At 32.6% G+C, this 12,498-nt stretch overlaps 1 protein-coding gene across 1 annotated transcript; it reads left to right on the forward strand.

Moving 5' to 3' along the window:
* The first annotated feature begins 10,396 nt into the window (after nt 1-10,396).
* LOC117577677 (farnesol dehydrogenase-like) lies at nt 10,397-11,296 on the forward strand. Its single transcript, XM_034262571.2, has 2 exons — nt 10,397-10,987; nt 11,054-11,296. The coding sequence occupies exons 1-2, from the start codon at nt 10,415-10,417 to the stop codon at nt 11,234-11,236; spliced, it is 756 nt and encodes a 251-aa protein (XP_034118462.1). The 5' UTR covers nt 10,397-10,414; the 3' UTR covers nt 11,237-11,296.
* Nucleotides 11,297-12,498: the final 1,202 nt, after the last annotated feature.

Raw genomic sequence — 12,498 nt, forward strand, 5'->3', positions numbered from 1 at the left:
TTTAGACTTCTTCGTTTTTCATATATTAATTTAGTGAGAATTATTCTAGAGTGAAGCTAGAATTTCGAATCCAGACAATAAACACTATCGTTTTTATGATTCCAGAAAATTTGGATTTGGCGATCGGATAAAAATTGTAAAAGTTATATAAGAAATACATTTGTATTCGTCTACTTACTACGAATCATAGTTGCTTTAGCTAAAAATCTGGTATATTTTGCTAACTATGTAATAGTACTATAACAAATATAGTCTTTTGTATATTTGTAATAATTGTTCGGTATATTATATGGTATATTTTAAAATAAATAGCGAAATATTTATATGGTAGATTTTGCACTTTTCGGTATATTTACATATATGTATAACATTATAACATTATATCAAATATTGTCATTGGTATATTTTTAGTATTTTGTGGTATATTAATTCGGTATATTTTAAAAATAATACTACAATGTTAATATGATATATTTTGCACTCTGTGGTATTTTTTTAAAGTAACGCTGTAACAATATACCAAATATAGCTTTTAGTATATGTTTAACATTGTTGTGGTATGTTTTTGGAATATTTGAAGCATAAAAATGCACTGTTTTGATTTTATTCAAAATAAATAGCGGGTATCTCACAGTCGAGCACACTCGAGTACTTTCTAACTTGTTAATAATCAATATAACCAATATTCTAAAAAAAAATTCTAAACCACTTCGATATTGATAATAATATAATATAATATAATAATACATATACATTTCAATTCATTGTTTTATATTTAATTCTTTTTCTATGACAATTGTAAGCTAAACTTTTTAAACTTTAATGTAAATATTCTTAATATCAAATTTTTATCAGCAGTTTTATTATTCTATTATCAATTTTGTTGTCTGTCATATTTTCTAGTAACAATTTTTGTTAAATTTTTTGGTAATAACAATTTTTAGTAAATCTAGAAAAATTGTCAGTAGCTGCGTTACTCGATAAATACAAAAATACAAATTTCCTCTTATTCTGTCTTATACAATTTTCAATTTCAATGAAGTGCTAGTTTTTAAATTATTCAAATTTGGTTTAGTATTTTAAATTCCTCATTGTTCTGCCTGGTCAAAGAAAGGTTAAAAGTAGATGAAGTTGAGTCTTGTGGCTGTTGAAATTATATAAGCGACTGGGGTTGTTAGTTGTTAGAACAGATGGCCAAGGCGAAAGGCACAGACTGTTGCAGCTATAGCTACAGCTATTGCTGCTAAGCGGTTGGTCAGTGGCTAACACGGCGGATACGCAATGACACAGCAGCTTAAGCGTCAGTCATTGTTACATAACAACAACAGCGAATTCCCTTTGCGAGGGAGTGTGAGTGTGTATGTGTGAGTGTTGGTGTGTGTTTGCGCGTGGGCGAGAGTGTTTGTAAGTAAGTGTGTTAAAAGCTTTATGTGGATTATGTTTTTATGGTGCCTGCCGCAACAATAGAGTAATTTGCCCTCAGTAAACTGCGAACTCTATATGTATATGTGTGTAAGTGGACACACACTTACACACACACACACACACACACACACAAAGATAGTATGTGCCATTTATTCAAGTAGAACTAGTTCCACTCGCGTCTTTTGGACTGAGATTTAATTCATTTTTTCACATTTTTTTTCGGTTTTTTTTTTTTGTCTGCAATTCCCTTGTGACCACAATGCAAACATTTTGTTGCCACTTTTTCAAGCCTTATTTATACACAATACCTCTCCAACAATCCCTTTCTTTTTTTTTTATTTGGGAGCCGAACATCTGCTTCTAGTACGTGAACAATTTGTGACTACATTTTGAGCACATGCTGATGTTCATTGCTATGACATGGCATATAAACATTAGATTAAATCGCATTTTGCATTTAAACCACAATTTAATAGTGCTCAAAGTGTCGACAACAATTCTCACAGAACTATCACAATTGTGGCTTAAAGGTAAAGTAAACTATGCGGCAAACAGTTAATCGCAATTTATTGTATGAAACATTTAAGAAAATTCATTTGAAATTCCATTTGTAAAGCGTATTCAACTCATTCGATTCATTTATAAGCTCAAAGCCTTAGAAATAATTTTAAATGCGTTTTAAATTCTATTTGCAAATAATATTAAATTAATTCAATACTCAAATTATATCAAAACAAGACAGAATTTAAATCTACGAAATGTGCTTTAAAAATATTTTACATAAACAAAAAAACATTATAAATGAAATAAGTTCAGAACAAACAGTAACAATAATAAATTGTAACCTTTTAAAATCGTAAAATCACGTATACAGAAAAACTAAGAAAATTGTTTAATTGGTAACTTAAAAACACTTTTACAAATTGACTATAATTTAAGATAAAAATGCCATTTTTAATTTTAGCACGTAATTATAAGCATTTAAATTGCCTTTATAAAAAATAAATAAAAAAAATAAACGTCTTTATTAAATATGTTGAAACATTATCGTCTTAACTTCGTTAAGCGAATTAGGTGCGCAGCACAACTGAAATTGTTCAACTAATATTGTTAAGAGATTTCAACGTTTTTTTAATGACCGCTCAGCGGCAATATGATTGTCCTAACTGCCCTTAAGAGCTCCTCAAGCTCGGCATCAAGCTTGTTTCACTGTATTTTGGAATGACATTCAGTTTTGGATTCGGTTCGTGACTTTCATTTACATCCAGCTGAAATTATTTGTTTTGTTTCTCGCCAATTTCGCCTATTTACTGATGTTTGGCACATTTTCTTTTGTTTTCGATTCACTTTTGTTCGCTGGTCTCTTTTTTTTTCGTTTTTTTCGAATATACTTAAGTTATCATTGCGCTTATTTCGGCCTGTTAAATGATGCTCTTTTTTCTTTTTTTTTTTTTTGTTGTGTGTGTTTTGTTTCTTTTTGGGTTTCTCGCTAGCCTTTTATTTGGCACAGGCAATGCCAATGGGGCTGCCGTTGCTGCTGCTTCGTACAATGGCTCCCATTCTTCTTTTTTTTGGCTGGATGCCGTGGGCGCCTTTGTTGTGCCACTTTTCTAATTTGGGTTTTTCGTGGGTGGGAGGAGGAGGAGGAGGGCATTAACTTTTACTGGAAACCGGCAAAACCTCAATTATCAACTTACAACAGACAAAACAGACAAAAAGGCGCTTAATTAAGTGAAGCGTCGAACGTGCGCCGCCATTTTGTTCATCTTTCCGCTCCCTCGCCGCTCTCTCGCATCTTGAAGGCAACCCTTCTGCCTGCTGGCTGCTGGATACTGGCTTCTGTCTTCGATCAGCGCACAGCTGCCCCCAGTTAGTGGTCTCGGCGTAATCTAAGACGGAAGTTTTTCGCTTAGTCAGCAAACTGCGTGTGGCAAGTCTAATACGTTGCGCATACGCCATGTATTCGCCAGCAACAAAACTCATTGTTGTTATTATTGTTCTTGTTATAGTTTGCGCAAACACGCATTTACGAGCACACACACACGCACTCACACACTCTCCTATATATATTCATAAGGTTCATTCAGCAGCTGCTGCTGGGCGTGAAGGATTTTCATCAAGTGTGAATATTACTCAACTTCACTTTACTGCCAAATTTGTTTGCCTAATTTGATAATTGCAATAACACATGCGCAGTTAATCAGTTTGGGATTAATTATAAATAAGCCAAGTCATTAAAATAATATAGCAGTAATCGTATTCAACTAAATGTTTCTATTCCAAATTAGTTCTAATAAACGTTGATTTCTTTTATACATTAAAAATATACTATAGAGTGCAAAATATACCTGATTATCAGTCAAAGTCACTAAGAGTTTTTTTTACCTTACAAAAGTATTTCTGAAATTAGTTCTACAATTTGTATTTGATCACAACCAAATTTTCAGGAAACATAAGCTTTTGTATCTACCATAATCAGCTTGCGATCATTTATAAAATTATAAATTATAAATTTATAAAAATATAAAACAAGTCACTAAAAATATATGAAAATATTTTGACGACAATCAGCTCAAATTTTGCTATAACAAAACTCTAACTTAAATAAACCTTTTTATGGAACACTCAAACAAGAATTTATGTTTATTATTTTATTAAATTAAAAAATTCTCTATTAAAAATTATAACTTTAAATAAAAACGTTTCTAATCAGTATCAGTCTTGATCTTTATTTTCTCTGCGAATCAGAACTTCGAACTTCATCTAGCAATCGATAGTGTGTCAAATTGATAAATTAAATACAAAAAACAGAAATTTTATTATATCGCTTCTCAGTCATAAATCGTGTGACTTTAAAAATCACTTTCGAATACTTTATTATTAAAGCAATCTTAAATCATCGCAGTGAAAAGACATTTTCGCAAATAAATAATAATGGAAATGTGAAAAAGTGTTGCGATTTTATAGTTGTGTATTTTGTCGAGTCAATTGATGCACTCAAAGTGTGTTACCCCAACTTATTGCATATTGCTTGAAACATTTTCCACTTGTTGTAGCTGGGGCATAGAAAACTTTTTGCTGTGTCAATATGAACAGTAAATGGGCGCGAAGCATGAAAAATCTGCTTTCTCCTTTCATATTTATTTAGTTGTGAATAACCAAGGGCAACCAAAAGAAAAGAAAAAGAAAAAAGTAGAGAAGAGAAATAAATAAAAATGCAAAAAAAAAAAAAAAATGTCTCACTTTCGCCCACAGGGTGTTGACACAGAGACTCGAAAGAACTGGCATTGTATTGTTATTAGTTTAACGTTTGTTCTCTCTCTCACTCTCCACTCCCTCTCTCTTTCAGTAGTATTTTGTGGAAATATGAATTTTAATACACACACGTAACGTACAAGCTGTAAAGACAACTTCACTTGGCGCATTTATGCTGGGCAGTGATCTGACTTAAGTGCCTTCAAGTGGATTAAAAACATGGCAACTACACACATAAATACACACATACACCCACACACACACCCACACACACACAACAGTGTTGTGTACACACACTCACAGAGATAGACGTGGGGAAAACTAAATGGAAATGATTCTCACTGCTTGTTTACCACATTCGAGTTTTCAATGCCCAAGCTCTCTGGCTCTCTGGCTCTTGACTGTGTGTGGGTTGGTTTTTCCCTCTTCCTCTGCACCTTTGTTCTTGCTCTTGTTCTTGCCATTGTTACGGTTATTGTTACCGTTATTTTACTCACTGTAAATCATACTTGAATTTCCTGTACCAGCAAAACTCTCTTATAATATAATGTTTTGTTATTACGCCCAATTGTTGGGGAGCGAAAGGTAAAAGCGATTTATTCAAATATTTCACTATACTATATAGTATATACTCTCATCTACTTCTTGCAGTATTAAATTTCAACATTTCTGGGTTCACCTTCAGCTTTTATATAACTTTAAAAACTTTTAAATAAGAAAACTATCTTCCTTTCGTCAGCAAGTATTATAAACATTGTAGCAAAGTTAAGATTGGAATTATAGCCACGATAGGTAATTAAAATATTTTACAGCTTATATACTTTGAACAAATTCTCAATTATTATGTAAAACACCTCTGGAATATTAAATTTGTTGGATTCTTCATTTTAGTTTTAGTAATATTTACGATTTCATTTCTAAGTGTTCTTCAATTTAATTGCTTGGTTCTATTATAAGTTTCAAATATAAAAAACTATCTTACTCCTGTTAGCAAATGTTATTCGCATTATTGAAAAGTTAAAACTAACTAATAACAAGTAAGAAAGTTACAGTCGAGTGTGCTCGACTGTGAGATACCCGCTACCCATTTTTAATAATATTGCGGTTTCATTTTCAAAATATACCGAAAATACTAATAAAAAAATACTAAAAATATACCAAATGGTATGTTTGGTATATAGATATAGTACACCACTCAAAATATACCATAGACGGCACAATATACCAGATTGTCGGCCAAAGCAACTAAGAGCCCTAGTAAGTAGGCGTTTTTGCCCATACAAAATTATTTCTTTAATAACTTCGACAATTTTTATCTGATCGCAACCAGTACTACTACAGTAGTTATTGTATATACCAAAATTCGTAGCTCTAGCTTTAAAATTACACTTGTTATTCGATTTGCGGGGGCGGAAGTGGGCGTGGCAAAAATTTGAAACAAACTTGATCTAACAAATGCTGTCGAAAAAAAATTATAGCTCTATCTCTTATAGTCTCTGAGATACAGTGTTTCATACGGACGGACGGACAGACGAACAGACGGACATGGCTATATCGCCTCGGCTGTTGACGCTGATCAAGAATATATATACTTTATAGGGTCGGAGATGCCTCCTTTTACCTGTTACATACATTTCCTGCCGGCACAAAGTTATAATACCCTTCTACCCTATGGGTAGCGGGTATAAAAATATTCTATAGATTGCATATTTATATTACTTAAAATCTTCCTTTCACATTTGGTATTTAGGTTTTCATTTATCTGTTATTCAATTTATATATTGTATTTTATAATATGTATTACTAAATGTATTTAGTTTTGATGGCATATTTAGTATTTTAAATTTAGTATTCAATATTTTACTTTTATCAGTTCTTCCCTTTAAATTTTTTTCTTTCATAATTTCAAATATTTTAGATGTTATTTTTATATTAATGTATTTAAATAAATGGATTAAAAACGTTTGCTTTCATTATGATTTCAAAAATATCAGATTTAATTTTGAAATTTTTTTTTATATACTCAAAATTTTGCTTGGTTTACACTATGCTAATCAAAAATAGTTAATAATAAATGCATGAATAATTTACTTTAACAAATCATTAATGCAATTAGGTACTAAGAAATTATGAAATCAAATTTCAAAAGAAAGGATAAAATAAAGAAAATGAATAACGCTCATAAAAAATTAAGCAAAATTGATTCAACTAATTGATTAACCTACGACGTTGATTTATAGCAAATAATTGGCGAAAATCAATTGCAATCAACTGTGAACACACAATTTGTAGAGTGCACAAAAGAAGGTAACTAAATGGAGGAAAATAATATAACAACAATTATTATTTGGCAGCAGAATGATGCCACATTAAGTGGCAAAAGTTGTTGTCGCGAGATCTAGAAACGAAACTCTTGAGGCGAGTGCAATTATTATTGAAATGCCCATTTTCATTTAGAAAGCGGAGTAAAGAAAAAGCCTTGCTTTAATTCTGAGCCCAACCACAAGGCAAATTGGCCACACGCCAAACGTTAACCAAGTGTGATTAGATTTTGCTTTTAAGCGTTTTGAAAGCAAAACGAGAAGAAGAAGGGGAAGGGGAAGAAGAAGAAGAAGCACAACTACAAGAAAAGTATCGAGAGTAGCGAGGCTTGGCAACCGCGCTTAGTCATGGAATCCAATCAGGTTGCTGTTGACAAATGGCTTATGGCACGTGCCTATGCCACATAGCCACACCTACAACTTTTCCGCCCACGCCCACGCCTCCGCCTCCGCACAGTGCGTAAAAACAATAGGTGAGAAAGGACGCTGACAAAAAAGCATTTGCCACTTAAGCGAAAGTTTCAAATACAATTTTAACAAAGAACAAACGACAAGACAGTCAGACAGACAGCATACAGAAAAGTTTCCTTAGGCCAAATGCAAAAAGTAAACTGAGCCCAGCAACAAAAAGTAGGTGCTTGGCCTGACACGTAAACAAATGAAAAATGTGCAAAATGATAATAATAAAAATGAAGAAATATGAAAGCGCTGCCGTACGAATGCTTATCTCAAGGCTATTTCACTAAAAGATACCCTCGAGGAGTCCCACGAAATACGATCTATCAAAGAGCGTAAAGTTGAGTTAATACATTTCTTTTGCTGTACTTTTGCATTTTATCTGCAAAAGTACCAAACATAAATCATGCATTTTTCTTTTGATGGATTTCCACATATCAGTCTAAACTTTGTCTTCAATCATTTGAGTTAAGAAATTGCTTTAGAGTATTTCTTAGTCGTTCTTCTACATGTTTTCTACTGCATCTTAAGACAGCAAACCCAAATCTCCTGACCAACGTTTTCGCGCGTAGTTTGCCAGCAACAACTACAACAACAATAAACAATGAACAATGTAATTTTTCAGAACAAGGCGCGATAGCTAAATAAATAAGCAAAGTGTCAGAGTGGGCCACGCCCACAGCTAGAAAGCTGAATTAAAAACTTTTAAATACATACAGCAAGAGTGACCCCAACATTCCCAGAAAAAAAATGAATTTAAAACAAAGCAAAAGCAAAAAAAAAACGTCGCGACAACGTCTAGTCAAATTGCAAGTGATTTGGCCAAATCCCAAGCAGCGGGTGGCTAAGCAAATTGTGGGGATCAGAAAGTGCTACATTAGAGAGAGAAAGGGAGCGCAAGAGAGAGAGAGAGGGGGGAACGCGAAAAGTTGGCAACTCTCTGGCACATCACATCACGCGCCATCACCGAGGCCATTGACATGGCAACACCCAAAGAATTCACAAAACTGCAAAAAAAAGTTCTCGAAAATCGAAACAATGCGATGCAAACGGAACAAAGGCCAAAGCAGACATTAAATTATAGCAAATTTGTAAATAAAAATAAATAATTTAAGTACTCATTGAACATAATTTTCATATATTTCAACAGAAATGGTATCGAAAACTTTGAATTTTGCACATTTACTTGATAAACTAATTGTAAAATGAATTATTAAATTCGAAAAGTATTTGTTCTTCCATTTTATATGTTCTTTAGCAAACGATAAATAGTGCAAAAGTAACTTAAATTGTGTTAAAGTACTTAAAAATGGTTATTGTAAAATGAAATGCCAAAAAAAAAGAAACAAGCACGAAAACTCCAGACTCTCCCATTGTGCATTAAAGCAAAACAGTGTGGTATTAACTTTTAAGTATACCAAATATATAAATTACATTAATATATATATACTATAGTGTAAAATATACCAGATTGCCAGCCTTCGCAACTAAGACCCGTAGTAAGTGGGCGTTTTTCCCATACAAAAGTATTTCTTATCTATGTTAACTTCTTCAAATTTTATCTGATTGCAATCAAATTGTCAAAAATCATAAAAACTATCGAAAAAAACTATATATCTATTTCTTAAAGTCTCTGACATCTAAGTGTTCATATGGACGGACGGACGGACGGACAGGCAGACAAAATCTGTGTAATCTCTCTAGCAAACGATACAGCTCAAATAGCACTTTAAATCAAGTTATCGATAAGAAATTAACTTTTAATTAATCATTACATGTAATGAAGTAAACATTGACATAGATTTAAATACGTGAAAAGCAAGGGCGATAACCTTATCAATTATCAATCTAAAAAGCATTACTTTCGACCTTCATTATCGCTGTTTTCTATGCCTACCTTACATTAATTGATAAGCAACGCGTTCCCAACGAATTTCAAAATTTCACCAAACTTTGTCATAGCCAAATGAAAATTCTATGGTGTTCCACAAACCAATTTTTCCAGAAGTCATGGTTATTTCCATTCAAATTGTGAAATTCTCTTATTTATCTACAACTAGAATAAGGGCTCACACACGAGAATTCGTGTGCTTGATACGACAGCGAAATTTATCAGTCAAATAATTTACGTGCAATTTGATAACAATTAAAGTTTGCACTACAAATTTTATATTATTTTTCTTACATTGTTTTTTTTATCGCTGAACTAATCTAAAGTAGAAAAGACCAAATTGAATTGCAATCTTCTATATTTAACTTCTTTTAAAATTAAACCTTGTTAATATCACTTCAGATATCAAAAAACAAAAAAAGTTGAAAACTATTTTTGCATTTAAATCATCAAAAATTTTTCAATTAATGAACCTTGTGAAAATTGGGGCTGGAATTATACCACTATGAAAAGACAGCAGAAATAACACAATAACACGAATAAAAGTTTTATAGTTTTAATGAATTTACGCGAATTAATTAAATTTTGTTTAAATTTAGTTTTCAACAGAAGCCTATAGAATCTTTTTTCTTTGAACCCTTTAAAAGTTTCTGTTTTAATTGTTTTCTTTTTAAATTTGCTGAATTTAGAAAAAAAATTTATTTACTTACTTGTATGACAGATATATTTGTAGTTAAATTTAGGCTGAAACTTTTTTTGGTAGCACTTTTAACCGATAGATTAATTTCAACACTTCAAACACTGAACGCGAGAACGCAGCGTAAAAGTCGTGTATGGCAGCCTAAAAGAAAAAATAGAGATACAAAGAATTAGAAAATCAGAAAGTGTTTACGGTTTTATCAGCGACAGCGATAAGTTGTGTTTTGATGAACAAGCAATTCTCGACTCGACTCGACAGTATAAAAGCAGCGCAACATTGGAGTAAAGTATTCATTTGTGCTTGAGCATTCATTTGTGCTTTCAATAACTGAATTCTAGCTACCAAATATTTACTGATTTGTCAATAATGGAACGTTGGTTGAATCGCATTGCTGTGGTAACGGGCGCAAGTTCTGGCATTGGTGCCGCATGTTGCAAGGACCTAGTGTCCAAGGGCATGATCGTTGTGGGCTTGGCCCGACGCGAGGATCGTTTAAAGGAGTTCAAGGATGAGCTGCCAGCTGAGCAGGCCTCTCGCTTTCATTACTACAAATGCGATGTGAGCGATGAGAAGCAAGTGAAGGCGACATTTGTCACCATTGAGAAAGAGCTCGGCGGTGTCGATGTGTTGGTCAACAATGCGGGCATTGGGCGACACACATCGATCACCCAGGAGGGCAACAGCGCCGATCTTCGTGCCGTGATCGATACGAATTTGTTCGGCACCGTTTGGTGCATACGCGAAGTATTCCTCTCGCTGCAGCGCCGACATATTGATGACGGACATGTGCTCATCATCAACAGCATTGCCGGACATCGTATACCCATTATGCGTGGCTATAATATCAACATGTATGCGTCTAGTAAATATGGTTTAACAGCTCTGACCGAGGTGCTGCGTCAAGAGTTTCACCTGAAGGGCACCAAGACAAAGATTACAGTGAGTTGATAAAAGCAACACAATTGAAATTGAAATTGAAAATGTAATTTCTTCTTTGCCTTGCAGAGCATTAGTCCTGGCGCCACAAACACCGAAATGATTGACCCCAAAATTGTGGCCGCCTTGAAAACTGAGTTTCCTATGCTGCGCGCCGAGGATGTGGCCGATGCAGTCAGTTATTGCATTTCCACACCGCCAAATGTGCAAATTCATGAGCTCATGATCCAACCAGTGGGACAAATGCTCTAAGCTCGAAGCAACTTTTAGGGAATCGTTCTAGGAAAAAGTGATTCATTCTAGTCAAGTTCAGAAATCATTTTAATTTCGATTTATATTTATTTCTTGTCACAATGCCTGTTAACATTTGTTTTTTTGTAATACATCACACACCATTTTCAATAAAACCGTATTCTAAAAATATACAATATTAATATATCGAAAAATACTAAAATATACCGAAGGCAATATTTGGAATATTGATATTGTACTAGTTTTAATGAAACCGTGTTCTAAAAAATATCAAATTAATAAACCGGAAAAATGCCGAAGGCCATGTTTTACAAAAATACCATAAAAATACTAAGATATACCAAAGGTTATGTTTGATATATCGATAAAGTAACAGTTTCAATGAAATCGTGTTCTAAAAAATATCAAATTAATACAGTGGAAAAATACCGAAGGCCATGTTTTATAAAAAATACCATAAAAATACTAAGATATACCAAAGGTTATGTTTGATATATAGATAAAATAACAGTTTCAATGAAATCGTGTTCTAAAAAATATCAAATTAATACAGTGGAAAAATACCGAAGGCCATGTTTTATAAAAAATACCATAAAAATACTAAGATATACCAAAGGTTATGTTTGATATATCGATAAAGTAACAGTTTCAATGAAATCGTGTTCTAAAAAAAATCAAATTAATACATTGGAAAAATACCGAAGGCCATATTTTATAAAAAATACCATAAAAATACTAAGATATACCAAAGGTTATGTTTAATATATCGATAAAGTAACAGTTTCAATGAAATCGTGTTCTAAAAAATATCAAATTAATACAGTGGAAAAATACCGAAGGCCATGTTTTATAAAAAATACCATAAAAATACTAAGATATACCAAAGGTTATGTTTGATATATCGATAAAGTAACAGTTTCAATGAAATCGTGTTGTAAAAATATCAAATTAATACAGTGGAAAAATACCGAAGGCCATATTTTATAAAAAATACCATAAAAATACTAAGATATACCAAAGGTTATGTTTGATATATCGATAAAGTAACAGTTTCAATGAAATCGTATTCGAAAAATATACCAAATTATTATACCGAAGGCTATATTTGGTATATCAATATATAATTAGTTTCAATGAAATCAAAATCCAAAAATGTGCCGAAATAATATACCGAAAAAAATACAGAAAGGCTATATTTGGTACATCGACATAGAACTACATTCAAAATATACCATAAAGTACAAAATATACCAGAAAAACTT

The sequence above is a fragment of the Drosophila albomicans genome, chromosome X (genome assembly GCF_009650485.2).
Source record: "Drosophila albomicans strain 15112-1751.03 chromosome X, ASM965048v2, whole genome shotgun sequence".
In the NCBI taxonomy this organism is placed as follows: domain Eukaryota; kingdom Metazoa; phylum Arthropoda; class Insecta; order Diptera; family Drosophilidae; genus Drosophila; species Drosophila albomicans.